At 48.5% G+C, this 26,810-nt stretch overlaps 9 protein-coding genes across 10 annotated transcripts; 4 read left to right on the top strand and 5 right to left on the bottom strand.

Moving 5' to 3' along the window:
* Positions 1-189: 189 nt before the first annotated feature.
* On the bottom strand, positions 190-1,195 carry TrAFT101_004666 (uncharacterized protein; the record flags this gene model as incomplete). Its single annotated transcript, XM_024901962.2, has 2 exons — positions 904-1,195; positions 190-843 (listed from the first exon to the last, which is right to left on the bottom strand). The coding sequence occupies exons 1-2, from the start codon at positions 1,159-1,161 to the stop codon at positions 190-192; spliced, it is 912 nt and encodes a 303-aa protein (XP_024759961.2). The 5' UTR covers positions 1,162-1,195.
* Positions 1,196-2,322: 1,127 nt separating this feature from the next.
* On the bottom strand, positions 2,323-4,748 carry TrAFT101_004665 (uncharacterized protein). Its single transcript, XM_024900406.2, has 2 exons — positions 3,579-4,748; positions 2,323-3,486 (listed from the first exon to the last, which is right to left on the bottom strand). Exons 1-2 carry the CDS (start codon positions 4,339-4,341, stop codon positions 2,426-2,428), a joined length of 1,824 nt encoding a protein of 607 aa, XP_024759962.2. The 5' UTR covers positions 4,342-4,748; the 3' UTR covers positions 2,323-2,425.
* A 239-nt stretch (positions 4,749-4,987) lies between these two features.
* On the bottom strand, positions 4,988-6,170 carry TrAFT101_004664 (uncharacterized protein). Its single transcript, XM_024908337.2, has one exon. It carries the CDS (start codon positions 6,030-6,032, stop codon positions 5,229-5,231), a length of 804 nt encoding a protein of 267 aa, XP_024759963.1. The 5' UTR covers positions 6,033-6,170; the 3' UTR covers positions 4,988-5,228.
* Positions 6,171-6,435: 265 nt separating this feature from the next.
* On the bottom strand, positions 6,436-8,444 carry TrAFT101_004663 (uncharacterized protein). Its single transcript, XM_024902609.2, has 4 exons — positions 8,005-8,444; positions 7,579-7,906; positions 7,334-7,507; positions 6,436-7,257 (listed from the first exon to the last, which is right to left on the bottom strand). The coding sequence occupies exons 1-4, from the start codon at positions 8,170-8,172 to the stop codon at positions 6,626-6,628; spliced, it is 1,302 nt and encodes a 433-aa protein (XP_024759964.2). The 5' UTR covers positions 8,173-8,444; the 3' UTR covers positions 6,436-6,625.
* Positions 8,445-10,206: 1,762 nt separating this feature from the next.
* TrAFT101_004662 (uncharacterized protein) lies at positions 10,207-13,154 on the top strand. 2 transcript variants are annotated; one of them, XM_066127256.1, is made up of 6 exons: positions 10,207-10,596; positions 10,648-10,753; positions 10,820-10,947; positions 11,009-11,745; positions 11,822-11,969; positions 12,039-13,154. In XM_066127256.1, exons 1-6 carry the CDS (start codon positions 10,561-10,563, stop codon positions 12,387-12,389), a joined length of 1,506 nt encoding a protein of 501 aa, XP_065983365.1. In that variant the 5' UTR covers positions 10,207-10,560; the 3' UTR covers positions 12,390-13,154. The 2 variants fall into 2 exon arrangements, with proteins under 2 accessions (XP_065983365.1, XP_065983364.1); XM_066127255.1 differs by having other exon boundaries at positions 10,287-10,596; positions 10,674-10,753; positions 12,039-12,478.
* A 753-nt stretch (positions 13,155-13,907) lies between these two features.
* TrAFT101_004661 (uncharacterized protein) lies at positions 13,908-15,623 on the top strand. The gene is made up of 4 exons (XM_024901963.2): positions 13,908-14,393; positions 14,453-14,598; positions 14,666-14,845; positions 14,900-15,623. The coding sequence occupies exons 1-4, from the start codon at positions 14,111-14,113 to the stop codon at positions 15,491-15,493; spliced, it is 1,203 nt and encodes a 400-aa protein (XP_024759967.1). The 5' UTR covers positions 13,908-14,110; the 3' UTR covers positions 15,494-15,623.
* A 739-nt stretch (positions 15,624-16,362) lies between these two features.
* On the bottom strand, positions 16,363-18,842 carry LYS21 (homocitrate synthase lys21; the record flags this gene model as incomplete). Its single annotated transcript, XM_066127254.1, has 17 exons — positions 18,497-18,842; positions 18,423-18,434; positions 18,142-18,238; positions 18,068-18,083; positions 17,848-18,010; positions 17,680-17,784; positions 17,559-17,626; positions 17,486-17,506; positions 17,350-17,433; positions 17,255-17,294; positions 17,083-17,203; positions 16,989-17,020; positions 16,909-16,937; positions 16,794-16,847; positions 16,633-16,738; positions 16,528-16,556; positions 16,363-16,457 (listed from the first exon to the last, which is right to left on the bottom strand). The coding sequence occupies exons 1-17, from the start codon at positions 18,694-18,696 to the stop codon at positions 16,363-16,365; spliced, it is 1,272 nt and encodes a 423-aa protein (XP_065983363.1). The 5' UTR covers positions 18,697-18,842.
* Positions 18,843-21,463: 2,621 nt separating this feature from the next.
* TrAFT101_004659 (uncharacterized protein) lies at positions 21,464-22,675 on the top strand. The gene has a single exon (XM_024908339.2). The coding sequence runs from the start codon at positions 21,507-21,509 to the stop codon at positions 22,572-22,574; it is 1,068 nt and encodes a 355-aa protein (XP_024759969.1). The 5' UTR covers positions 21,464-21,506; the 3' UTR covers positions 22,575-22,675.
* Positions 22,676-24,179: 1,504 nt separating this feature from the next.
* Positions 24,180-26,610, top strand: TrAFT101_004658 (uncharacterized protein; the record flags this gene model as incomplete). The annotated part of the gene is made up of 5 exons (XM_066127253.1): positions 24,180-24,527; positions 24,605-24,803; positions 24,875-26,002; positions 26,065-26,504; positions 26,581-26,610. 5 exons carry the CDS (start codon positions 24,180-24,182, stop codon positions 26,608-26,610), a joined length of 2,145 nt encoding a protein of 714 aa, XP_065983362.1.
* Between the last annotated feature and the right edge of the window lie 200 nt (positions 26,611-26,810).

Here is a 26,810-nt window from a genome sequence, read left to right as displayed (position 1 = left end):
TTTTGTGATTTCAAACCACCATGAGCTTCTTCCCAGAATTTGTACACGGCGAATATACCCTCCATATGCTGTTCATTTTAGGTACGGTACTCATCCCTCTGGCGAGTTTGGGCGCACTGTCTCTGCCTTTCAAGGTGACAATTTTTCCAGTGCACTCCCCCTCCCAAAAGATCAATGCATTATTAGTTATTACACAGCTTGGAATCCCTGTGGAATTGAATTGGTCCCGCCAATCCCGCTGTCTCGCGGGTTATGCCCACTTGGCGTCCGAGGCTTTGATCCGTCGCTGGTGTTGCTATACTGCCGGTCATTTGAGGGGATAGCCATACCCGCTGGATTCTTCTTCACGTTGCTATCGTCGTCTTGGCCTGGATTGGCGTTGTGGTACTCCATCCACTTGAGAATGCTGTAGACCGCAAAGGCGAGCAAGGCGCCCATGAACGGTCCGGCCCAATAAATCCACTGGTAGCCCGTGAAGCTGGTGACAACACAAGGACCAAATGATCGAGCTGGGTTGATGCCCGTTCCGGTGAAGTTTGTGCCGCAAAGGTGCGCGATGAAGACGGAGAGACCGATGCCCAGGGGGGCCAAGAAGGTAGCTCGGTGCTTCTCTACAGCGAGGAAGTATACCGTGATGACGAGCTGTGATGTGAGGAACATCTCGATGAAAAGACCGCGAGAGATGCTGGTGCCGGAAGAAAGCTTGTTGGCTACAAGGAGAGGGCCTGGCAGCAGGGCGTCGGTAACTGCGGCGGCGGCAATGCCAGCAACAATTTGAGTAGGAAGGATTAAGAGGCCACGGAGCGGCTTGACTGCGCCGACGAGAACAAGCCCGAGAGTAACCTAAGGCTGTGAGTCAGTCATTTAATTTTTCTCAAGACAGCCAGTGGAGGGGAAACTTACAGCCGGATTAAACATTCCGCCTGTAACTCGATAAAACACCCATACGTTAACAGCCAAAGCAGTTCCAAAAGAAGCAGCAATGTACATTAGAGAAAAGGGAAAAAGAGGTGCGTCAGGATTCCCCGGTGAGTTATTATCAATGGCGGCTTGGGTGCCAATATAAGACATGAGAAGGAACATGAAAGTGCCACAGAACTCGCCAAAGACAACGACGAGCTCGTTGCGCATCGAGTCGCGGGAAATAGAAGGTTGACGCATTTTTGGACAGGTTTCTCTCTGTAAAATGCCTATGAGTAACTTGGATAACTTGGATGATATCTAGGCGGATAATTGTCATGTAAGGACGTTAAGAAAGGGTGTGATGCCCCTTTTAGCTGCCGCATCTCACAATTCATAGATACATGTATTAACAAGGCAAAATAAGCCTCTGATATAATATGGGCTAAATTACATGTTCCAATATACAGGCTAGTTCGCTTTATCTTGTCACACTCAAATTGCTGGCCTCTTAAAATCGTCGTTGCAGCAAACTGCGGCTTACACCAAACGCCCCCAATGAAGATGTCGCGATATCATATAGAGCGAACCTTGATCCTAGTCTATATAGCTACCCACAAAACAAACTGCAACCCGCTTCTTAGCGAGTATCAATTGCGTAAAATGGCGGGAAATTCAGCTCGATTGTTCTCTGCGGGCCTTAATTTTGGCGTCGGCAAGCTTGAAGCTGAAGATGCCACATTCGAACTTTAAGTTTGGATCCTTGGCGCAGCCACGCCAGCCCGAAAATCCCGGGTCGCGTTGATCCCCCTCCCTTGAAATCCTTTGAGCTGCGGGCTATTAGCTGCTTGTCCTGACGATCACTACGGGTTGTGAAACGGTTCAACGGCGAGAACCGCTGTTGGACTGCTTGTTGGACTGCTTGTTGGAGTGGTTGAAGCGTGGGTGTGGGTGTGAGAGGCAATGCATGTTTTCCCTGACGAGCTGAGCTGCGGGTCTTGGCAAACTCAAAACGGCTGAGACATGCTGTCAAACCCGACAAGGACCCTGCACGCAGCTCCCTCCTGGATGGTGTGACTATGGTGGGATTCGGCCAAAGACAGAGTCTTTGCCATGGCTAAATGGGATTTGAAGAAAGTTGAAGTGGAGTCGATGGCAGATATTCTGCACAATGATGTCAAAAGGGCAAAATTTCAAATGGGGACGGGACAATTAAAGTTTCTTGCCTCGCTCAATTATTGTGTTTCGGGCCAATAAGCCAAAAAGAGGCTGGGAAAACAATAGAGGCCTCTCAAGGACCAATAGCAGCTCTGTATCGGACGGCAAAGGGAGTCTCACGGACGCCGAGGCGCGACGCCTCTTACTTTTACACAAAGATGGAGGACTACACAATAATCAAGCCGTCATAGAGGAATACGAGTATCGGGATAATTAATGTATTAATTTCAAAGCTGAACCAAGTCGTTGATTCATCCATCATTCGTTAAAGCGCCTTCTCCCTCTGGTCTTTATCATCTCATCGTCTTCAAGCGTATTTGATGTCGCCATCGATTGGACGAGGCCCACTCTCGGCGTACGAAGGAGGATTGGGAGCATCCGTGTATGACTGCTCGCGTGCCGGCCGTCCTTGACTTTGGCCATGGCCTTGTCCCTGTTGAAAGTGGCTTGGTGAAGCTGGCGGCGGCTGCTGCTGGTGGTGCCCTGGGCTTGTGGGACGCTGCTCGTGCTCGTGGGATGATGTTTGCAAGGCACCGGCCTCGGCTCCCTTTAGAACGCCAAACAGCGTTTGGGCTCCAGCTGGCCACATTCCTGGAGGGCCCTGTGGCGGGACTTGGCCTTTTAGGATTTGATCTACTGAGACGCTGTGGCCGTAAAAGGCAGCGTTTGCGTCTTTGCGCTCAGCTACGACGGTGCCATCGATGCGGATACCGGCATAAAAGCCTCGTGATTTGACATACGAGAAGACGGGCTTGACTGCGCTGGCGCTGAGACTACGTCTGTGGCTCTTTTTGTCTGCCGAGTCGTTTGGTTGCAGGTTCTGCTGTGACTGCTGCTGCTGCTGTGCGTGTGAGTCTCCTCCATGAGGCGATGAAGGACGGCTGTTGCCTCTACTGCTGCTCCCTCTGGGATCTAGGGATGTGCCAAACTCAACCGCCGCGCCAGCGCCATAAGGGCCAGCCACCACGGCCAGATCGCTGCCGAGACTAACGCGAGTGTTTGTAAAGGCGGCAAGGGCCTCCCGATTATTGATTACACACACGCAGTCGTATATGTCTAGGCCGATCTGAAAGCCACCGCCGACAGAGTGCAGCTGAATGCCCGAAGGGGGGCTCCAAGATCCATCGGGCAGCCGTGCAATGAGGATGCCGGAGCCCGTCGCACCAGATACTTGGAAGCCGGCGCGAAGCGTAGTGAAGATGGCCAGGCCAACCGCCTTGGAGATGACCTTGGGAGGGATCGTGACAATGACACGGTTCTTGGGCTTCTCTCTTGTAGGATCGATGACTCTGTCTGTCGACTCGGCGGCGTTGGGGTCGGTCGAGGTGGGAAGCGAAGACCCAGCAGGGTCGGCATAAACCCCCTTTTCTGCGGACATGGTGAGCTCATGAGATTCTCTTGCTGCCTTGGGAAACAAGCAGGCGCTGTTTTGGCGCATAGGCGTGTATGTGTGGACTTACTACAGAAGGCCCTGAGTATCGTTGCGGCCTTTTCGCACTCCTTGTCCAACGTCTCGGGGAGGAAGCTCTGGCTGCCAAGCTTGTGCGCAATGCTGTTGATGGGCGCAGCGGCCTTCATCCCCAGCGCAGAGAGGCGCTCGCTCCAGCCACTCTTGTGATTTCCGTGATCATCGCCATATGCGAGATGCGAATCTGGAGACGGGCTGTGCTGTTGTTGTTGATATTGATGCTGTTGCTGTTGCTGTCCTTCTACTGGGGGCTGATAGGCTGAGGGACTGGCAGGTTCGTTGAAGGCGTTCGATGGCGGTGGCGCAAAGACGGGATTCGCAGGGTTGTAGGCGGGGATGGAATAGGCCGAGGGCTGCTGCGGCTGCGGCTGCGGCTGGTAGGTCTGGGGATTGTATGTTTGGTTTTGCTGTTGTTGGTTATGTTGCTGTGAGAAGTCTGGATGTTGCTGCTGCTGCTGCTGCTCTTGGTGAGGTGGATGTTGAGGCAGAGGTGGTGGCGGTGGAAACTGCTGCTGCTGCTCAGTCTGTTGATGCTGTTGGTGGGGATCGTGAGGAGGCTGCGGCGATTGCGATCCGGGCTGCTGTGGAGGTGGAGGGAAAGTTGGGTATGGCTGATGTTGTTGTTGCTGAGGAGGAGGAGGAAACGTTGGGTATGGCTGTTGTGACTGTTGCTGCTGGGGAGGAGGAGGACCAGGAGGAGGAGGCGGGAAATACTGCCCGCCTGGAGCTTGACTCTGGTTCTCGGAACTAGACATTATGTGTTGTAGCAGGCTGTCGGCGTGGTCTGTAGATGCAATTCTCGAAACAAGCTATCGTGAAGTCTCTCTTGTCGTAGACGGTCAATTCTATGAAACGGTTTATAATTGACGAGGCTGTTGTATGTAGATCAAGTCTGCTGCGGGGAGGCCTCACCACCACCAGCGTCACGATCAGCTTCAGCGGGGAATTGTTGACAGCATCAAGCTTAGCGTCTGGAGCGTCCCATGGTGACTAAGCCCAATGCTCGAATCCATCCCGCCAATAGGCCTAGGATCAATAACAAGCTGTTTGGCTGGTGAATTCTGCTCGTCCGATGCTGATCTTGTGCTCATCGATGGAATCACAGAGCGCGCACGGGCTTGGGTAAAGCCCAAAGTTTGCGATTAAGGCCTACAAGGGGCCGATTACTGTGGCAATCGGCAAGCTGGCCGCATGATGCATGATGCATGTAAGTCGAGCGGATAGATAAGAACAGACGCCTGCCTAATTGGCCAAGATGGATTCGCGATATACATGTGGGCTTCCGTCTGGTTTCCGGGTTGAGTAGAGTAGATGAATTTGCACAATGTATTTCCATCAGCCCTCGTTCTGCGCCTTTCGTTGCAACATTCTGTAGAATGTGTGGTTTCTCGCACCGGGATATGGCAAACACTTAATACTGTATTATAGCGTGCTCCATGTAAGTGCTAGGATAACATGCAACACACCCTATCTGGGCATCAAACAAAAAAGGCAATCATGGGCTTGAGCACCAAAAAGAAGAAGAAAAAAGAAGATCTATTTTGGTGAAGTCGAGCTTATTCCTTTTCTCCGCCATTCTATTTCCATACGCCAGCCCAAGGTCCTCAAACTCGCACAATGCAGCATCTAAACATCAACACTTCTAGCACCAAACATCATCATCGTAAGCCTCCAGGCCGACTTGCTCGGCCAATGCTCTTATCCCACTCACCAGCCGCTCCACGTCGTTCGTCTTAATCGGCAACCTGTGGCCTCCATCCCACTCCATCAGCTTTGCAGTGCCGTTTTTGCTGTACAGCTTATACAGGCGTCTGTGGCTGAGCAGAGCCGGGTCCTGCAGGCCATGCACGTGCAGCATCGGCGTCTTGATGATATGGCTCTCGTCTGTGGCGCCCTCTTCGGGCCAGTCGAGGAAGAGGTCCACCCTCTCATTGGCAGATGGCAGATGGCGTGGCTTGGGCAAGGTGCCGCTCTCGTCGATGAAGAAGACCGGCCCGGGGCTGGCGATGACGACGGCGAAGCGAAAATGGACGCCGGGCAGCGGCCTCTTGGCCTCTTCCTCGATGTGCTCCTGCGACCAGAGCAGGCTGGCGGCGACTACGCCGCCCTGTGAGAAGGCCAGCAAACCCACCCACTCGCCTGTGCCTCGATCCTCGTCCATGGCCTTCTTGAGCTGGTTGACAATGTTCCGGGACGCGGTTTCAGCGTCCATCTCCTGGTGCTCTGGCTTCCAGCGCAGCCACCGGTAAAATGGCGCAAACTCGCCAAAGACGGCCACGACGGTTTCGTCGGCCGGGGCTTCGGCAGGGGCATCAGCAAAGACAAACCGGAACTTGTCCTTCAGGCTGGCGATGATGGCCCGGCATTGGATGCGGAAGACTTGGGCATTGACGCTGGCGCCATGGAGGCAAAGAATGCGCGGGAGGCTGAGGTCTTCGCCGCTCATCCTCGCAGTCGCTGCTGGTGATGGTGATGCAAAGGAACTCGGCTGGCTGGCTGGATTCGCCTGAGGTCGGCCAGGCACCACCGACTTTATATGTCATATGCACCTATGGATGGATTCGTCTTACCAGCGAAGGATTACTGTTGCTGCTGCTACCCAGTGTGACGATGTAAGTGGCCACTTGTAATGCACTCTGATGGAGCCCCGCGCCAAGGTGGCATACGTTGCTTGTCCATGTCAGATTCGTCCTTCTTACTATTCTGAGCCATTCTGGGCTATTCCGCGTGAGGCATATTTTTTTTTGTACGGCCGTGTCCTGAATGTGAGCAGCTATAGAAGCTCAGCTTGAGATATGCTTATCTGCTCCCTTGCTGAGAGATTGAATTCGAGGCAATTTATTTATAGTGGTAGAAGGAAATTTGTTATTGCTATTTAATCAGGCCAAGCTGTGAATAAGAATGACCGCTCAGGCACATGCTATCAGTGTACAGATAGGTGGTTGTTAAAAGTATGAATATAATAGGTAGCCAGAATCATCCGATTAACCACATTAAACCAAGACTATACTCTATATTCGTCTTTCTTAAAATAGCCTTCTAAAAGAGAGTTCCATCCCCATCAATCAATATCGGGCTGGATCTAGTCTCTGGTCGATACTTCGCCGCCAGCTCTCTGCCGCTCTTCCAAGACCCAGCCTCCAGCAACTGCGGGAGCGAGAGAGAGACTCCTTGCGGCGCCAATGTGTCGTTGACAAGTTTGTGCAGCTCATCCAAGAGAGCCACCGTCATGCCCCGCCATTCCACAATCACATCGCCAGTAGACGAGAACAGTGGCAAAGCTTGTCCTGAAGCCTTGACTCCTTGGCTGAGAACTTCAGGCTTCAATTTGAGGACGCCCATATCGATGAATAGCCCTCCGTTGCGGTACTCGGGCAGACCAGTTCCCTTCTCAATGTTGATCCACTTAAGCTTCAGCACTTTCATGAAAGGCACGGTGAGGGAGTATCCCAGCCACTGAGTCAGTTTATGGAACGGGTGGAATCCAGTCGTTGGATTTCCGTTATCGCTGTCTTCGTCTTGTAGCACTCGGAGAGGCCATGCGTCTCCAATGGGCTGGCCGTTGATCCGCGGGCGGTTTGATGGCCACGCAGGGAGTAGAAGACGCTGAAGAATGTCCCAGAGAGTTTCGTAGTTGAGATCTTTGTCTTTGCCATCTTTGAGAAGAAAATCTATGATAGTACGTAAGCAATGTCCTTAGAAAGGAAAAGAAATGCTCCGCGCCGTGAAAAAAATAAAAAAACTTACCAACAAGCAGACCAGGTCTACCAGTTTCGCCAAAAACGTCTGGGAGAGCAAGAAGAGACTTTCCAAAATTATTCAGTAATTCAATTCTGGATGCAGAGCCCACGATTGGGTTCTGGGGTCCAACTTGAAAGTGGTGAATGAAAGTGTCTTCTGTGAGCTGACTGAGGGCACGTCCTATGCATGGTTAGTCCACTCCCGAAATCGATCCCTCTGTAACCCTCTCAGAGGAAGAAAGAAACCCTTACCATCTACAGCAGCCTTATTTCCATCCGTAGCTGAGTTGAAAGCTCCGTCGTTGAACATATACAGTGAGGCTACAGCAATGCCCTCGCTGCGGCCGTAAGACTTGTCGCTTCCAGGCTCGCGGAACGACCAAGTGTCTCCCGCTCCAGCGTCGAGCAGGACAGACACAAAGAATAGATCAATGAGGCGTCGAGTGATTTCTACGTCTTCCACTCCACCATCTTGCCATTTTTCTACAAGATTTTCCAATCGCGGCACGCCTCCGATGCTGAAATGCTCCCACCTTCCATGAGGAGGAATCTCTGAATATCGGTCGGGGCCAAAGTCTCGCTGCATTCACTGCGTTAATTGTTGTTCACCCATTTCTGGACCATATCATGATATAAGAAGCTTCAAGGAGAATAAAAGGTAAACAGAGAATTACTCACAGAGATCACACCAGCCACAAACTCCGCCGTCTCCTTCATCCGGCTCTCATCATAGATAAAGTTATTGAGGCTCCCATTTCGGGCCCGTTCAAGGACGATTCGCGAGCGCTCTCGGACTGCCTGGAGGCTTTTCAGATATTCGATATCAGAGGCAAGATCAGTCGCCATTTTGATTCTCTAAGCTATGTGCAACACTTGAAGCAATTGTATAAAGAAGCAAGTCTCATCACAGTAACACGCGGCAATGTTTAATGCTTTCCCTCTCCCAATTCCGACCCAACGATAAGCATCTCAAATGCCCCGCCTTCTCCAGACCTAGCTCTTCTTCCCCGCAATAGCGCCGGAGCTTGCCGAGCAGTACCGGACACTGCCGGCTGCTGTTTCGGTCGTGCCATCCCGCTGTTCGTAAGAGATGTACAAAGTATAGCTGTTACTGTGGTACATAAAAGGACTGGGCATACAATATATCTGCAAGATACAGGTAGTAGAGCTCACTGAATGGAAAGGAGTGGTTACAGTGAAGAGTGGGGGGGTTTGAGCTAAGCTTCTAGCATGAACAAAAAGGATCTAGGCCATGAGCCTACCCGTGAGTCTCAGGCACATCGCGAATGAAGGTGTCGAGATAATTTACCAGGGGCCACTACGCAAGGCACAGGCAAGGTTATTTGATTAGCCGTTATCTCAGCTCATCGGACAATTAAAAGAGTCCTGCACATGTTGTCTGGCAGACGCCACAGGTAGGATAGGGTTCCAGAAAAGATAACAGCCATCTCCGACAATCCCTGTGGCCGCTATCAACAAGGTGTATGAAGGCACAGATAAGATGTGGGTAAACATGAAGAACGCTACAGGCAATGAGGCCCGGAAATCTCCACCACCTCTTCATCGATTTAATGGGTAGCTATCTGAATCCTGTCCCTATCTTCCATGTTACAGATAAGCTACGTGCAAGGAGCGAGAAGCCAGACGCGAAAGCAGCCGCACACGGCGACTCGTGTGTGTAATAAGCCGATGCTGGACCCCTCAACCTCTCTACTTTACAGCCTAGAATAGACTACCTCGTGCTGTACTGCTGATCCGTTTACTCTAAAAACTGCCATAATGGTAATAGCGGCACCACTTGATTCTGCGTAGCTGCGGTTAAACGGCATGAAGGGATCGTGAGAGTAATCCTCTGCCTGGGGTTTGCGGGGAAGCTTGGTTAGTGCTAGGTGTTGAACCCGCTATCTAGACCATCTTTGACAACTTGGCCATGACCTTCAAGTGTTTGATTAGTTTTGAGGTGGCTAAAATACTGGTTTTGGCATGATAGATGGAAAAGTAGTACCTAAAACCCAAGGAAATAAGAACAGCTGCAAAAACGGTAGAATGGTTTTACTAAAGCTTGGTTGAAGAGTCGGCCTACATAAAGCTCTGATTGCTACGGATATTATAGTGACCTGTAGAACCGGCTCTAGGCGCGGTTGGCTGTTTTTAGCGTCGTTCCTTATAACTTCCTTGCCACTAAAGTGTGGAACAGCCCCTCAGCATACGCCTGAGGTTGCTTTAAATGGCATCTGTTCCCTTTTCATATCTGTGACAATTGTGTGGCCCGGAGCCGTAGATCAGGTTGTGCCATGGTTATTATTACTTAATAGTCTATTCTAGAAAGTGTAGAATTATAATCATTATTACAATTACAAGATTATTTAGCCAATTGTGCCACCTTCCCCGCGTTCTAGCGATTTTGATGGTCCTTCTATAAGTTGGTTCCATATTCTCAGCATAGAGCCGACAGGTACACGTAAATTGTGTAGAAAAACTGCTATTTGTCTGGAAGTGCTATATTTCCAAGGATTTTATTTAATCATTTCAGAGCTAACAGGAAGGCTATTGCCAGCAGATTTAAATTATATAGTAAAGGATGCTTGACTGCTCGTGCTGCTGTCTCAGCCGTTTCAGTCATCCAGAGCCAATAACACGGTGACAACCCGCAGTCTGGCTACTGCAGGGATAACCAACATGCATTCAGAGTGTTAATTCGGTGTGGAGCTTATCGGAGTTGCTGGCTACACCCCGAGTTACCCCAGGCCCAGGACTCGCTCTTAGGGATCGTCACCCCGGTTCGCAATCCCGTGCGACTAACCATCTGCTAGCAAAAGCACTGCGTCGTTAGTACTTAGCTTCGGTCTTGTGACGTCGATGTAACGCTGATCCAATTATCAATCCATATGTTTTAGATAGGGAGGCGTAGTCGATATAAAGACCCTCGGCTTCCCACGGCAGTCCGCTATCAGTCACTTCCATGAATGTTGTACAAAGGGCAAAAATTTGCTTGTCGTAGTGAATTCCTCTATGACATCCTCTACCTTGCACGGAGCCACGCTCAGAAAATAGGATCATTTCTGTTACCATGCGGAGCCCAGAATTGGACATTGATGAATCTCAGATCCCCGGCACGGTTCTGCTCGTTGATGTGGAGCACACCGTCGAGGCTCTGCATTCCCAGAGCAAAGACAGCATCATCCTTATTCCAACCCCATCGAATGATATAAATGATCCTCTAAATTGGTCGCCATGGAGAAAGCGCCAGCATCTCATTTGTCTGATTGCGTGAGTATTTGGTCTTGCTCGAGTCCACCCACTGAGTTGCCAATCCTGAAGTTGACCTCGCAATCGTGCCGCCACAGATACACGCTATTTAATGGCATGAGTTTATCTGTAGTGTATTCGCTTCTTGTGCCTCTATCAACAGCTTTAGAAGTCAGCGGTCGGTACCAGTGCAATCTATGAACCAAGCATAAAACTTTTCTCTAACATGAGATTGCATATACAGTGAGCGACCTCAATGAAGGAACGGGATACATGTTCTTGCTATGTGGCTGGGGCCTGCTTTTCTGGCAACCTTTTGCTTTACAGTACGGAAAACGTTTGACGTATCTACTCTCTATGCTCGGTTGTATAGTAAGTGGTAGACTTTTTTTTGGTATACTCTCATCCTCCCAGCTATATCTGACATTCGCAGGCTGTCTCCGTCTGGAGCCCATATGCCAAAGGCCAAGGCCAGTGGATCGCTCGCAATATTGTCACTGGATTCGTTGCCGCACCAATCGAAGCTCTGCCTGAAACATCAATTACAGACATTTATTTTGCTCACGAGCGAGGCACCTACATGGGATGGTATGCATGGATTTTGGCCACGTCCAACTATTTTGCGCCCGTCATTTGTGGTTTCATCAACGACAGCATGGGGTTCAAATGGCCTTTTTACTTTATGGCTATATTCGACGCTGCTTGCTTCCTCTTCCTCTTCTTCTTTTTAGAAGAGACAAACTATGAGCGCCAAGCGGTAGGAGTGATCTATGCTGAAGATTCCCAAGAGGGGGTTGGTGAAAAGACGTCGCCATCTGCGGCTGCTGCGGTTGGGAATAAGGAGGAAGAAGCGGCTTCTTCCTGGGTCAATAATGGTGGTGTCAGCAGCAGAAATATCATCCTCCAAGGCAGTGAGAAAACCTATTGGCAGAAGCTTTCCCTGCTCGACAAGTCGCGACCATTCACGATGCACAAACGAGCATGGCAGATTCTCCGGTTGATCGCCTGGCCAGTAGTTTTCTATTCTGGCTTCTCATACGGCACGTACCTCATCTGGTTCAATATCCTCAACGCGACATCGTCCATTGTGCTTGGTGGTGCCCCGTACAACTTCCAGCCCAGTATCGTCGGCTTAAGCTATCTTGCCTGCATAGTAGGAGTTATTATTGGGTAGGCTTACCTTGAGACCCAGTTCCATATGCATGTGCTTTGTTATTCATGAGGGGGGCTAATGTGTATTTTACAGATCTGCATACAGCGGCATCGTCTCAGACTGGTTCATCATCAAGCTAGCGCGACGCAACCGTGGAGTATTCGAACCGGAGCAGCGTCTTTGGCTGTTCGCATTGACCACAATCTTGGTGCCGGCCTGCCAGATCCTTTGGGGTGTTGGTGTAAGTTGACAACAGCCTGGTCCTCAAGCCTTGCTTTGATGCCTTGTTTGAGACGCTAACTCTGCAAAGGCTGCCCATCACGTCCACTGGTTTGGACTCATTTTCGCGATGTGTATCCTTGCGGCCTGCAACACAGCCGGAATTACGCTGTCCATCGCCTACCTCGTTGACTCGTACCGAGAGATATCAGGAGACGGCCTAGCATCATGCATCATTATCCGTAACACGATGAGCTTTGCCATCGGCTATGGCATCACTCCTTGGCTAGACGGCCTGGGACTGCAAAACTGCTTCATCAGCGTCGCATTTGTTGCATTGGCTATCTGCGCAATCTTCTTGCCAGTCATATTTTATGGCAAAGAGCTTCGTGGAATGAAGCGAACGAGCTATTGGAAGGAGGTCAAGCTTAGGCAGGAATAGCGACGAGCAGTTGCAGCTCTATATACTAATGCCAATCCAATACGTCTTATCTACATTTGCAAGTCTTGGAAAGCTACAGTAAAAGGTGCGCCGTAGTATGCCGTAGTCTAAACTCTTCTTCGCAGCCAAGGCAAGCCTCGAATAGCAATGAAAAGAAAAAGCCTGTCAGACGTCCATCGACATCCACCCTGCCAGTGCGCCCGAAGGCATGACCACGGACAGGGTCGAGATCATCAAGAGAAAAACAACTCTCTATACAGCAGATGCACAAGGCGTCTACCGCCATCCTTTCGGACGGAGCGAGAGGACCGGAAAATTCACTCTTGGATGTCGAGGATATGCAATCATCAACCAGGGTGGATTCGATGGCTCTTTTGGGAACCAAAGCAAGAGACAAATACTATAGAAATGATTCTCCTGTTGAAGTTGTTAGCACGACGGCCACGAGGTACAGGGTCAAAACGTAGGGGGGCACATACTGAAGTATTGTCGACGTAAAGAAAAAAGAAGAAAAAAATTCCAAAAGCTCGCCAGCGAAATGAAATTTTATACCGAGATTTTGCTGGGTGGGGCCGCATCTCGGCCCGACGCCATCCCGAGTTCAACGGGCATTACATAATCGGAGTTGTGAATAAGTGTACTAGTAGGTGTACAAAGTTACTATGTAGGACTGGAAGATGTGAGTAAAGTGAGGCGTAGAGACAGAATAGATAGAATAGGTACATATAGATAAGCCGTGATGTAGATATCTAGCCTTCAGTGCGGCCAAATGCTTTATTTACTGTATTGATTTCAGCTCGACAAATTGTGCGATTCCCTGTCCTTATTCACGCAATTAGACTTCCGCCATGTAACAGTGTGGCCTGATTTATATACATAACAGTAGCAAATTTCCGCGGCTATCACGGTGACAGAGAGATGGAGGGCCATATCAAGATTCACAATGCTGAATATGTACTTGGAGCGACGGAGGCATCATCTTCCGCATTTACGCCGGGTATAGAGTCAGTCTATGCAAATCCACGCTCATCACATGTAGGTCTATATCGTGTCCAGAACCATGCGGCTCACCAAAATGGATTTTACCCAATACAGCGAGTTGCCTCCGCAGCTCTACAAATATGGAGTACGGAGCGGCAGTCAATTTGATTAATTTTTATTTATTTATTTGTTCAATTTTTTTTTTTTTTTTTTTGGCGGAGCGGCGGATGAGCTGGGGGCCCATGTCTCTTAACATGGACGAATTCTGATGCCGACTTGGTCAGCTCCAATCCTGGCTCTGCTGCATTTGATTGGCTTGGGGCCGCAAAAGTGAAATCTAGCGGCGGCTTAATTAGTCATGATGCACTTCACAGCTTGACCCTTTTTGTCCTCGACTTGCCCCAATCTGCCCATCTTCTCCACAGTAGATCAAGGAGGCGTTGCCAGCTATAGAACCTCTCGAGGTTCTTTGGGGCATTATGAGCTTCAATTCTGGTGTCATGTAAAGTCCGCACGAATGGTCAGGCGGCATAACTTCATTTTCCGTGTCTGCGAGAGTAGGGATGAGAATAGGGTGACATAGTAACATTAAGGTTTTTCCCTTTCTTTCAAAGGGAGAGCATATATATATATAGGTATGCCAGTCACAACAACATTGAAGCCATCTTTTAACTTTAACATAGTGTTAAACAAAGACACCGGAATCCGAATATTCATTCACACACTAATTTTTAAAAAGAATGTCTCCTACTATTGCCAACCGCACCGCCTTGGTGTTTGGAGCCTCTGGAATTACTGGATGGGCCATATTGCGCGAAGCTCTTAAATATCCCACGCCCTCAACATTCAGCAAGGTGATTGGTCTTACAAATAGGCCACTAGATCGATCAAAGGCCTTTTTACCTGAGGATAGCCGTCTTGCGATTGTTCATGGCGTTGACCTCACGGCGGCCGTAGACGACGTGGTGGCCAAGCTAGCTGGTATCGATGGCATCAAAGACGTAACCGATGTGTACTTTGCTGGTATGATCCCCCCCTCTTTTTTCCAGGGGGCAAAATACTAAATTGTATAATCTCTACAGCATATGTGCAGCCCGCTGGAACTTCAGATTTTGAAGGTTTTGATAAACTCAAGGAGATCAACGTTCGAATTCTTGAAACGGCAGTTAAAGCAGTCGAGCGTGTTAGCTCAAACTTGAGATTCTGGACGTTACAGACAGGTGGAAAGGTTTGTCACTTGTGGCTAGTAATGATATTAGATCTCTATCTACATATACTAACAGTCTTCTTTTCAGTCGTACGGCTTTGTGCATGTTCATCAGCTGGGATTTCCCAAGGTTCCAGCGAAAGAATCTGACCCACGAATTCCTCAGCCATACGAAGATCAAGTATTCTACTACGCTCAGCATGATTTACTTCAGAAACTCTCTGCCGGAAAGAATTGGCGATTTGCTGAGATTCGCCCAGATTTGGTGGTAAGATGGTGTTGGCCTTGCTGGCAAGAATTGTGTTTATCTGACAATTATTAGATTGGTTTTGTGCCAGGCGGCGGTAACGCGATGAACTACGTTCAAGCTCTAGGCATCTTCCTCAGCTTTTATGCAGACCGTGAGAGGCAATCCCCAAAGCCCAAAAAGACGATTCCCTACCCTGGCCCTCTTGCTGCATATAACGGTCATTATACTGAGATTGGTCAGACGACATTGGCTAGAGCACATCTCTTTGTTTCGAACTTGGATGGAATTGAAAACGGTGAGGTTTACAATGTCGGCGACTCCCCAGTCACTGCTGGGAGCAGCTGGGCTGAGAAGTGGGCATCGATCTGCGATATGTTTGGCCTGGAAGGCGTTGCTCCTGAAGAAACTCCCAGCCTAAGCGTGGCAAACTACATGACACAGCATCGTGATGAATGGGCAAATTTTGAGACAAAATATGGCTTGACATCAGGTATCATCGGGCGGAGCAGCTGGGAGTTTATGGACGTGCTTACTTCGTTGGCTGTATTCGACCGTCACTACGATTTGACCAAAATCACGGCTGCAGGATTTGAGAAACGCTCAGATGTGTTTCAGAATTATGTGGAGGCTTTTGATCTGATGAGGGCTGCAAAGATAATTCCATAGGTGTGGATTTGTGAGTTGTTTCTACTTTTGCAGGCACTATTTAGGAATCTTTACCACTGTTGGACTTTTCTATCGATATAATCTCTATCAAACAGCAAGGTGATGATGGTGGGCATAAATGAGTTGCGACTATTACCAATGCTTTCGTTCTTATTCTTTTATGCTTCCTCTCTGGTGCATATACATTTAAATTGCTATGTAATATGAGCTGCTATCCTCCCATAGTTTGCCAACTTTTTGCTCTAGCCGGATCATATGGGAATATTCGTTATTATATAAGTCTCAAACCCTAGTTTAGCAGACATATGGTACATATTCTGTATTAAAAGGTCAGGTATGCATATAGCAGGGTGAATAAAAGTAACCCCCCACTGAGCTCTGAACGCGTTTTTTTAGTCAGCTCGATTTGCGGAGCAAGCCCGATTTCTGGAGCCAGCTTGATTCTCCAGAGAGCTAGCTATTTTCTAGCGCGAACTTGATCTCGGCGTGCAGCCGGATTTCGGAGGTTGGGAGGATAGCTCGGTTCTGAAGTCTCTTTCACCAATTTTTGGAGCTTGCGTCCTGCCGTACAACCAACCGAATTACGCGAAACAGCCTACACAGAACTGCCTGGGTAGTGTTGCCGAGGTCGTGTTGATTGTTCTCTCCGATCTTGCAAGCCGTGCCCGGAGGCGCACGTGATACATCAAAACAACCAAATAGACAGATGATAGAGAATAATGCTTGTTTTAGGCCGATGATCGGCCCTTAATATTTTGTTCCAACCCAATCAATTTCCTTCGGCCATTTTTTACATTGTGGCGCAGTTTTCCTTTTTTTTTTTTGATCCTCAGCCTGAAATGCACAACCAAACACCTTTTTTTCAATCTCTATGCCTGCTGCTCCTGCAGCTCCCGCTTCTTTTGCAGCTCGATGTGGTAAGAGTGGAGGATGGAGTCGGTATCGTCGATAGCCAATGGTCGAACTAAATAGGAAGTGTAAGACTTGGTATGGATAGATTGGGGATTAGAAGACTAGGAATGATAGGTACTTACTGTCGGCCATCTGCTTAATCTTGGCAGTCCTATTATCGCAGTCAGCACCTTGTTCGCTCTGCCAAGTGGTTATGTAAAGGGGCATCGTGAGATTGGCAAACGTACACTTCCTTGACCTCGTCATCCGTCATATTTATTCCTAATTGCTCGCAACGCGAGCGGATCGCATTCCAGCCAGTAATTCTTGAGTTGATTGAGATATATCGAGTCACTATGGGACAGTTAGCATCGGCAGGCGAGTAGCTGAGGGGACGCAAATGGCCTACATCCGAACAGGGCGGGGTCGATAATCTCGTAGGTCGAAGGGTTTGCCAGAATAGCTGAATTCGTTAGTGCCAGAATTGGAATTGGGCATGCTACGCTTATTATAGACCGACTTACCCTTGGCGTGGATACCAGCCTTGTGCGTGCTGTTCCAAGGTTAGCTGAAGAGTTGACAAAGAGAAAGAGATTGAACCTACAAAGCGCAGAAACCGGTGATGGGGTTGTTGAACTAAACAATCAGTTAGACTACCAAATTGCGAAACGTTGGTTTCTCAGCGAGGATTGCCTTACTGGAATATTGATGTTGACGGCAGAGGCGACCAGCTCCTCAACCTCCTTGAGCGCCTTGAGGTTATACTTCTTGGTGACATACTCGGGGGCGGTCACAACCATGCGAGCCATCAGGGCGCCACTGTCCTCCATTGTCAGCCAAATTCCCATCCATGATTGTAGCGAAACTTACAGTGGAGTAATGCCATTGCGCTCACCAATGCCCAAAACACCTGGAAATATGAGATTAGACGTTGGGCACAATCTAGGAACAACCGTAATGCTTACTAGTGTCAATGTGGGTTGCTCCAGCCTCGAGAGCGGAGTGAGCATTGGCGACAGCACAGCCGGTGTCGTCGTGGAAGTGTGTTTCTATTTGGTATTAGTGAAGAAGGGGTAGAAACGTAAAACTGGGGAGGCTTGCCGATATCACAGCTCACGACGCCTGATTCAAAGGTTAGCCTTCTGATAAGCAGTTTTTAATAAGTTCAAATTACCTCGAAGCGTTCGGATAAGGTCGTAGACCATTCGGGGGGTAGCTCCTCCAACAGTATCCGCAACACCGCTGCTTTGCGTCAGTAGTCCACCCAACTAGACGCTTGAATCCGGACAACTCACACTCGGTTGACACCAGCCTTGTCGACGGCCTTGTAGAGAGTGAGAAGGTCGACAAGGTCACTTCGGAACGAGTCCTCTGACGAGAAGCGGACCTCAACACCTTGGCTGTTATTTTCGTATTAGCCGTGAAGTTCTAGCACTTACGCCAAACAAGGTGTTGGCACATACCTCTTGACATATTCAATGACTTCCAGGGCAGTCTTCTGAATCATCTCTATGCTCTTTCCGTGGCTGTACTTTTGTAGGAAACTGGAAGTACCGATAACAAGGTCGACACCATCTACACCACACTCAACGGCCTTCTTGGCGTCCTCCATGTTGCATCGTACGTCTGCTCATGGTTAGAATATGAAATACCCGCAGTCGGCCTCTATATTCAAGCACATACGAGTGAGAACCTTGGTCTGTGCAATTGGTCAGTCTCAACAGCATGTCCAACCACCAACTATGATGGAAACTCACCTTCAAGCCAAGGCTGCAAATAGTCTTACAATCCTCATATGATTGAGGAGAGGAAACAGGACTGGTGAGCTCTATATAATCGACGCCAAACTCATCGCTACAAACCGGTGTATCAGCAGACGCGATTTTTTATCAAAGCGTGTGTAGATTAGTGAGTGAAGGAGTCAAGGGCGGCAAGCAATGGCCAAGCTGGGGCGCCCAAGAGCGAGGAGGCATGAGACAAGGGGGAAATAAAATAAGGAACAACAGGACCAAGTGAAATGAAAGGCAATTGGTCTTACAGAGCCTTGGCACTATCACGCAGAGTCAGTATTTTGCTTCATGGCGCTGTCCAGCGGAAGACGGGGCTACTTGCATGCGGATCTTGGTTTCTGTGTCGAAGAAGGCATTGGCGAACTGCTCGCCCTCGCGCAGAGTGCTCTCGATGATCTTGAACCGGTTGACATTTGAGATGAAGTCGTTGACATTCTGATACGGCGAGCTGGCGGACTGGTCTTGGACGGGGTGTGAGCCGCTCGACACGGGGCCAGAGGGGGGGGCGTCGGTGAGGCACATGGTGATTCGATTGTGCTGGGCAGGAACAGAATAATGGCAATTGAGATTGAGATATCGGCGTGGATGGGCTTGTCTGGGGCGCTTCACGAGTTTTACGAGTTTTCAATGCCGTTAAAAGATTTCCCAGCACTCCGAATTAGCAGCGAGCGTGAGTCACTGTGGTTTAGCGAATTTTTTCCTTGGTGGGGGCTCAGGGCGAGGGAGTGGCAACAGTGCGTCATTCCAGCTGGCGGCCGCAGCTGCCCCGGAGCCAGCCGGAGGCGTCGAGCGCGCCGATTCCAGCGCATCAATCGCTGCAGAGGTCCACTTTAGAAGTTTTGTCCAGGCTCGCAGGAGTCGCGAATAGCCTAAAATGCAGTGTGCAGAAGACGCGCACTGTGTTCTGACGGCATTGTCGGGGACAGCTGCTGCTAAAACTGGGCGGGGAGCTGCTCGTTTGCTGTTGGCGTGCACTAAAACTTCAGCGCGCCATTCGCTGGATTTCCAGAGCCGTCAGCGACAAGACTTGGTGGTCCTCGGCATCTCTTGCTGCATCTAATCTAGATCTTTGCACTGTCTATACTGTATACCTAGGTACATGCAGGCTGAAGTGAGTTTAGCGCATGGAGAAAACCTCAATGTCAAGTTTCTGGCACCGAAACTGAAACCATGGAAACCTCCAGCTGGAGTCGAGCCCCAGCCTTGGCAGTGACGCACTTTGCTGCGCTCGAGTTTGCAATTGGCAAGGTCCCCGTCCCCGCTACTTTATGTAAGCAAGAGACTGGTCTTTCTTGACAGTGGTTACTTGTAGTTTTCACCGACTTCTATCTATGATCTGAGCCCTAGCAAGCGGGGGACAGAAAAAGAGAGACTGCAAAGTTACAATATGAGTGCATGTACCCATTTGATTGAATGCCCAAAGAGCGAGAGTGTGAATAGATAGGTTGTCTGTGCCGCAATTGACCAATCTTTCGTTGAAGCAGGGCCATTGGTTCGTTGGAACGTGATGTGTGCGCTTCAGCCTCCCACAATGTTTGAGAGTCGTATTCATCAGAGGCTCGTCATAAACTCGGTCGATGAGGGAAAATTCAACGAGCTGCTTTGAAGACGAGGAAAACTCATCGTCCAGAACCGCGTCATCAAGACATGGCTCATCGGGACCGCGCGATTGCCATCCAGTGGCCGGGCCTAGGTGTGAGTGATACAGTCTCAGGCTTCTGGGTGCCTTTTATACAAATGTCCGCAATCCGTTCCTTGACCGTCGGCAAGAGAAAGAAGATAGGACGTACACCAAATCGCGATGTTTTCCTAATAAACTCCCTCGCCATAACTATTCCCTGAAAACTCACTCCCGGTGATTTTCCAGGTGCATTCTATGCACCCGAGCCTTTCGAGCCCCTAGAGAACCTGCTATCCGCAATGTCTTTCAACAGAGAAAGAATAGAAGGAACTTGCGGCCTCTTGACGGCCGTACTCCCGATCGTAACATTCTATCGAGGGGTCTCTTAGGGTAGCCGTCTAAATCCCCGTGATTGTTTCACTAATGGACTGACTGTTCGCGTTCTTCGCAGTGCTATGGTTGACATTCTTTTCCTTCACGTTGGGTGTGGTGATGCGCTTGCGTCTTGCGCATGTTCGCCATATGCCGTAATCCAAAGTCCCTGGCACGACCATACTAATTGCAGAGAATGCGGCGTCTTCTTGCACCTTGATAGGCCTTGTATCGCTTACCACGACCAGCCTAGGTGCAAAAAAATCCACGTTTGGTGCTATTCTCGTCTTTCATGTGATAGACATGGATGTATTATCTTAGATGTTCAATACTAGTGATTTTGGAACCTGTACAGTCCTTGAATAGCGGACAAGGCAGGGTTATGCCTTTATATAGATATGATACTCATATACTTCATCGCTCATTTAGTGCTGATGCTCTTGAACTGGCAGTCGACGGTGTCAAAGTCCTTGATGAAGAGGCACGTGAGCTGTCCGTGTTCGAAAACGTGAAGTCGGTAGCAGCAGAGAGAGAGGATCGTATAAGTGGACGCAGCTTCTTGCGTGTCAAAGATGTCTGTAGTCTTTGATGGCCCATCCAAGGCGTATGGGGCGAGGCATCAAAGAGATTAGCAAGGCCACGCAGTACAAAGTGGACTTTTTAACTGTTCCGCCATGGTGCTGTGCCGGCAAGGCGCAATATCAAGAGGGTGAGTCAGGAAAGAAGTTGTGCGGGAGGGTTTACGAGTGTAGATATAGGGGCTAATACTTGCAGGAGAGCCCTGCACTGGCTGCGTACATGTAACTCGCGCGCACGCAGCGCAGCCCTGTGCTCTTATATGGGATACCCGCTGGCCCTGGCACTCACAGCCTGTCACAGTCCGCCGCAGGTTCCCCTGCTCCTTTCGTATAGGAAATTGCTTCAAAGATTAAACCTATTGCAATTTGGGCTACTGGCGCTTGTACTTCATACTGACCTACAGTAATATATTCCTGTAGTAGTTCGGTATGACGCATGCGGGGTGTACATAGCCACCGAAGGATTTGGCGAGCCTCTGCCGCTATCCGAACTATTCAATCAGAGAGAGCCTGGGAGCACTGGAGGATTCATCCTATGAGGAAACCAAATAGTTAGCCGCATAAATTAGTATGAGTGCAATAGTGAAAGGGGGATCGCTTTCATTGTTTGAGACGTCATTGAGCTGCCTCAAGATGATGTAATCGCAATATTTCTGTGTATATATAGGGAGCTGCAAAAAGTATTGAATCTGTTGCAGCCGGTAAACTACACTGCCAAAAGCATTAAATGACTATATTTTTCGGCAACATTAGTCAAAACAATGATATCGTCGCTCATTATAATAGCATGCGAGCTCCTAACGTTGGCTGTTTCGCTAACAGCACCATCGGCTTCAATTCGTCAATCACGCCGCCTTGATACGCATCTTCTTCCGAACCGAGTAATTGCCCAGTTTCCCGCCGGTATCTGGATCGAGAATATTGCCGTTCGCTCAAATGGCAATCTTCTTCTTACAAGTTTTTTACCAAATGCCACTCTATATGAGGTGTCGGACTTGGATTGTCAGACGCCAACAGTTACCCGCCTATTTACTGTAGACGCAATCACAAGCTTCTTTGGAATAACGGAGACATCTGAAGATGTTTTTGCTGTGGCTGGTGGAAATTTTAGCCAGTCAGCTGGAATTGGCAAGGGATCCTCTTGTCTTTGGAGTGTTGATTTCACTTACGGCCAGCCCTCCTATCCAGAATTGATCGCTACCCTTCCCGATGCGGCTCTGCTCAACGGTGCGACAACGGTTCCTCAAAAAAATCATTTGGTACTTGTGGCGGATTCAATATTAAACGCAATTTGGCGTGTTGACATGAAACAAGGCAGGGTGGACAAGGCGGCTCAATTTTTACCAGAAAGAGAATCATCCTCAGCTGTAAACATTGGTATCAACGGGATTCATATCCATGACGGTTATTTGTGGTTCACAAACGATACAGCAACAGCCAACCCTGTGACTGGTGCTCTCGAAACATCCATGTATCGAATCAAGGTTGACGATAATGGAGGAGCCGCTAATGGTGCGTCAGCTGAGAAAGTTCTCACTCTACCATCGGGGGCAATTGATGACTTTACATACGGCCCTGGTGAAAGGAATGTTAAATGGATAGCGGCGAACAAGGAAAACAAAGTATTTGCAGCTACTCCGGATGGCAAATACGCTGTTATTGCTGGTGCGTCCAACTCATTTGAAGTGGCAACGGCGACGGCCTGCAAATTTGGAAGAACAAGAGCGGATTCGTATATTCTTTATGTCTCGACTGGCGGCGGAACGATCAACGGCACGACTGAGGGGGGTAAAGTGCAGGCAATTGATACTACTGGATTTCGAGTCTGAAGTAGAATCAGTTTCTGTTTTGTGAGAAACTGCATTTCTTCTAGAGTAGCAGGGAAACTTAAACTTCCAATCTTACTCGTTTACTACATTTTTGGTAGTCCTTGTTTTTGTTCTTTTCTTTCTTTTTTTGCTTGTTTATCCAACTGTACGTGCATCTGAACTGTACGTGCATCTGAACTGTACGTGCATCTGCTTGGTTAGTCAAGCTGCAGCAGGATGAATCTCATTTTGCATCCCGCATCTGGAAATTATACCTAGAAGTAGAATAGTAAGTTGATAATACTACTAGGACGCAACCACATATCATGAAGTCTCGATTAATAATTGGGCACACGATACTACATAGCGATCCTTTGCTTCGAATTAATTGATTAGTCGATACGCGGCTCTTTGTGTCTGCCGTTCAAAGAGGAACTCTGCCAGCTGCGCAACCTTTCCTCAACTCGTTGAGTATTCAGCATGCGCGCTTGAATCTACGTTTCTGCCTCATATCGACACTAAATGTTCTGTAACATAATATCTCCCAGAGATAATTAAATTAAAGCGGCCTATCAAGCACTTGAACTCCTTGATAACACTAGTTGACGTAGTGAAAGAGCTTAGTCTAAGCTGCTTGAAGATAGGCTCGTTGTCAACATGCAACTCAGCAGAGCCTCCGATTGTCCATGTGCTTAACTTGGGTTCTGTCCTAGCTGGCTAAGGGCTAATCATGATGCGCCACATCCGTATTTTTTTAGGGCCGTTTTCTGCCAGGAAACCAATCCTGCAGCTCTTATTTTAGACACTCCACTGTGCAACTCCGCCTTAGCGCCATCTCCGCCGAAGGCTGTTCCGTCGCTTCAAAGACAGGACGACATGGATGCTCGAATACTAACCGCCGTGCCTTTGTCGTCGTTTGGTTTAATAATCATTCGTCTTACGATCAGTAGCTGTGGGGTTTCCAGCTTTTAGTGTGTTTTGATTCTTGTTGGTTAGCACACTATTAGATGCCCTAGTTTCGAAAAGTCCACCAAGGTCTATCTTCGTTTATTCTTTCTGGGAACCCAAGCTCAGCTGTTTTGTGATTGCAAAACATACGAAAGGCTATGCAAATTGCAAGATTATGAAAGATAACTCACCAATACCCAAAGGTAGGTTACTGTAGATTGACTACGTTTGTACATAGGCCTTAGGTATCCTATTGCCTCGGGATATGATCTCGTCCTGGTTGCTTACACGCTAGACAAACGAGTGGTAGCTAAGCTGCATGATCAGTCGACGGCGACTAACAAGGGTCATGCGGCCATAAGACGTACTTGTACTCCGTATACTAGCAGAAAGATATCTGCTAATAAGCATGCCTGCCAAGCCCTTGGCCCGTTCTTTGATTCGTCTTATGTAGTTTCTTATAGGGCTGAGTTCATTCAGCCGCAGCTGTTCCTACTCACTAGTATTAATTTTCTAAATGATTTAAAGATGAGCTGAGCCCCAGTGGGCCTGGCCATATAATTGTCTTTCGTGGTTGTTTCATATTCACTTATAGTAAACAGAACTTCCAGCGATACCTGTCATATTTACTTTCCTACTCTCTTTTATCCCAATTTATTATTCCCTATCTTTGGTATCATGGCGACCAAGGAAGAGGAAAAGAAATTAGCTGCCGAAGATATAGAAAAGGATAATCGCGATGTTGCTGACCTGTGGAAGGAAGCCCTCAAGCAGTATAAGGGTATCGTTGGATTTGACCTTCAACCCAAATTTAATAATGTCGAGGCTATGATAGATTTCGGCACAGGCGAAATGAATGCTTTCCACAAGTTTCGTCACAATAGCAAAAAAGTGGACAAGCTCCGTAGCCTCTTCGCCGCTAATATCGACTACATTGAGAAAGGCGCTCAGCAGCTGATAAGCGCTGCTACTCCTGCCTTTCCTCCAGCTGCCGCCATTGGCACCGCAATCACATATCTTCTTTCAGTGAGATTAACCCCCATCTCAGCGATCACAATGCATAGCAATCACATCATAAACTGACTTCAAGCGTGCTTTTTAAGGCTTGTAAACAAGTTTCAGCCGACTATGATGTTGTTGTTGTGTTCTTTGAGGATATGAATAGCTTTTTAGAACGCGTGACTATCTTGGAGACTCGTCTTCCATCACATAAAGCATACCAGAATTGTCTCATGGACGTCTTTACATCTTTTCTAACTTTAACTGGCTATGCGCACAAGTATATAGAACTTGGCCGTTTTAGTAAGACACCTATAAAATATCGAGTCTTTCTTACCATGCAACGATTATGCTTACATGATTTATCTTGATAGAAAAATGGATTACCAATTTGATTGGAGGTGAAGATGGCGATTTGAGTGGTGCTCGAAAGAAAATGGATAAAGATCTTACCCGGCTGCAAAATGCTACCGAATTCGCCATTCTTGGCAATAGCGAGGAGCTGAAAAAGATGAACGGTGAGCTGCAGGTCAACCAAGTTGAACACACACGCATGCTCGAAGAGCAAAAAGAAATTATGTTCTCAATCAGCCAAGATACTGAGAACATTCGGAGTGATGTTGCCAAGCTCCTCAAGGCATTCACAGAACAGAATGCCAAGCACGACCACAAGGGGAAGCCGTCATCTCAGGAGGCGTCAAAACCGGCATCAGCCAGTCGAGTTCGAAACGCGATGCCCGACGTGGAGGGAGAAGGCCATGAGTACAAAATCCTCAAAGAGACCCTGGTTCCGGATACCTGCGCATGGGTTTTTTCCCAGCCTGAGTGGGAGGCGTGGATAAAGCAGGATGAAAAAGATGCTACATTATCGAAGCCAATTCTTGCTTTGGCTGGACAGCCAGGTACTGGCAAAAGTCATTTGGCTGCGACAGTATACGACAAGCTCTACAATTTTGCAAAAGAAGATTCCAGTCAACGTACCTGTGTGGCTCATTTTTACTTCCGCGAGCAGCATAGAGACCTATGTTGGTTTTTGAAGGGGATAATTACTGTCATCAACCAAGTAGTGGAGCAGAGTGCGCCGCTCTGTGAGAGGATCAATGCAGAGATGGTTCGCGACGAGGTTATTTACAGTGTCTGGGAATGGAAGGACCTGCTGCTCAAAATACTTGGGCCTTCATTCAGTAAAGACTCCCCTAATCATCTATTTATCCTCTTTGATGGCCTCGACGAGCTATTTAACTTCCCTCAGTTTCTCGAATTTGTTAAACTAGTTAAAGGGGAGAACTTTCGGATATCGATCGTCGTCACGTCTCGCCCTGAGCTTGTGCAGCAGCTCTCAGAGCAAGCCGAAGTAAGCACCATGGAGATAACAAAAGAGAAGCAGCTGGCAGATTTTAAGTCACTTATATGGCATCGGATAAACGACCTCGGCTATCTTAAAAGATTTACACGCTACGTCCAACAAAGAATTGCAGAGAAAGTGGAAGAGGTATCCCCAAGTAAGTATGGAATTCTGGGCCAACACAAAGTAAAGGGGATTTTAACAAGCTTTTAACGTTAGATCTGCTATATGCTGAGCATACCTTAGCCAGACTTGACGCGCTTGGTCGCGAAGGAGCGGCTCTACAATTGCTCGCACGTCCGCTGCCAGAAACACTACAGGGTGTATACGAGATAATGCTGAATGAATGTCAGCGCCGAATGCCCGTTGCTCGCCAGCAGATTGCTCTTAAGCTGCTTCACTGGCTTGCATTTTCTGGCCGGGTCCTTACTCTCGACGAAGTAACCTCGCTGCTGATGTATCTTTCTCAAGATGACAGCTTCAGCCTCGAAGAAATCCCAGAAGTAGCTGCCAAATTTCTCCAAATTGGAGATCCTGCTCTAGATGCAGAGTCACGAAGTGGTCGCAGAAACACCTACATTAGCTCAATTGAAGATGTCGAAAAGGCGGATTCAGCATCGAATAACCCAGACGATGCTTATAATGATGGCGCGTTGCCTGTAAAGTTTAAAGAAAGATCAATGAGGGCATTCTTTAGAGATGCTTCCACTTTAAACTCAGACTGGCGCTTTACAGCATCAGAAGCTTATCGTCAAATATTGCTAGATTGTGTCAATCTTGTAAAGCCACTGGGTCCAGGGCACTCGATCAAAGAAACCCTGCGACTATATTCCGCCTATTGGCTACTTCCTCACTTTGTCGAAATCAAATTGGACGAGCACACACCCCAAGAGAAGGCGGAAGTTATGGAAGGGCTTGCAATGGCGCTTTCACATACCGATTTTGCAGAAACTCTCAGTCGCACT

The sequence above is a fragment of the Trichoderma asperellum genome, chromosome 3 (assembly GCF_020647865.1).
Source record: "Trichoderma asperellum chromosome 3, complete sequence".
NCBI lineage: Eukaryota > Fungi > Ascomycota > Sordariomycetes > Hypocreales > Hypocreaceae > Trichoderma > Trichoderma asperellum.
Note: the sequence above shows the minus strand (reverse complement) of the source record. Positions and strands in the feature narration are given on the sequence as shown.

Bases quoted from the DNA above. Each gene is read 5' to 3' on its own strand.
- TrAFT101_004663 (XM_024902609.2), bottom strand. From the start codon at position 8,172: ATGGCGACTGATCTTGCCTCTGATATCGAATATCTGAAAAGCCTCCAG. The intron at 7,907-8,004 runs GTGAGTAATTCT...CAGTGAATGCAG, and splicing joins TTGTGGCTGGTGTGATCTCT to CGAGACTTTGGCCCCGACCG. The intron at 7,258-7,333 runs GTAAGTTTTTTT...GTACTATCATAG, and splicing joins TAGACCTGGTCTGCTTGTTG to ATTTTCTTCTCAAAGATGGC.
- TrAFT101_004659 (XM_024908339.2), top strand. From the start codon at position 21,507: ATGATATCGTCGCTCATTATAATAGCATGCGAGCTCCTAACGTTGGCT.
- TrAFT101_004665 (XM_024900406.2), bottom strand. From the start codon at position 4,341: ATGTCTAGTTCCGAGAACCAGAGTCAAGCTCCAGGCGGGCAGTATTTC. The intron at 3,487-3,578 runs GTAAGTCCACAC...CCATGTCCGCAG, and splicing joins GATACTCAGGGCCTTCTGTA to AAAAGGGGGTTTATGCCGAC.
- TrAFT101_004662 (XM_066127255.1), top strand. From the start codon at position 10,397: ATGCGGAGCCCAGAATTGGACATTGATGAATCTCAGATCCCCGGCACG. The intron at 10,948-11,008 runs GTAAGTGGTAGA...TGACATTCGCAG, and splicing joins TCTCTATGCTCGGTTGTATA to GCTGTCTCCGTCTGGAGCCC. The intron at 11,746-11,821 runs GTAGGCTTACCT...TGTATTTTACAG, and splicing joins ATAGTAGGAGTTATTATTGG to ATCTGCATACAGCGGCATCG.
- TrAFT101_004664 (XM_024908337.2), bottom strand. From the start codon at position 6,032: ATGAGCGGCGAAGACCTCAGCCTCCCGCGCATTCTTTGCCTCCATGGC.
- TrAFT101_004661 (XM_024901963.2), top strand. From the start codon at position 14,111: ATGTCTCCTACTATTGCCAACCGCACCGCCTTGGTGTTTGGAGCCTCT. The intron at 14,394-14,452 runs GTATGATCCCCC...TAATCTCTACAG, and splicing joins AACCGATGTGTACTTTGCTG to CATATGTGCAGCCCGCTGGA. The intron at 14,599-14,665 runs GTTTGTCACTTG...TCTTCTTTTCAG, and splicing joins CGTTACAGACAGGTGGAAAG to TCGTACGGCTTTGTGCATGT.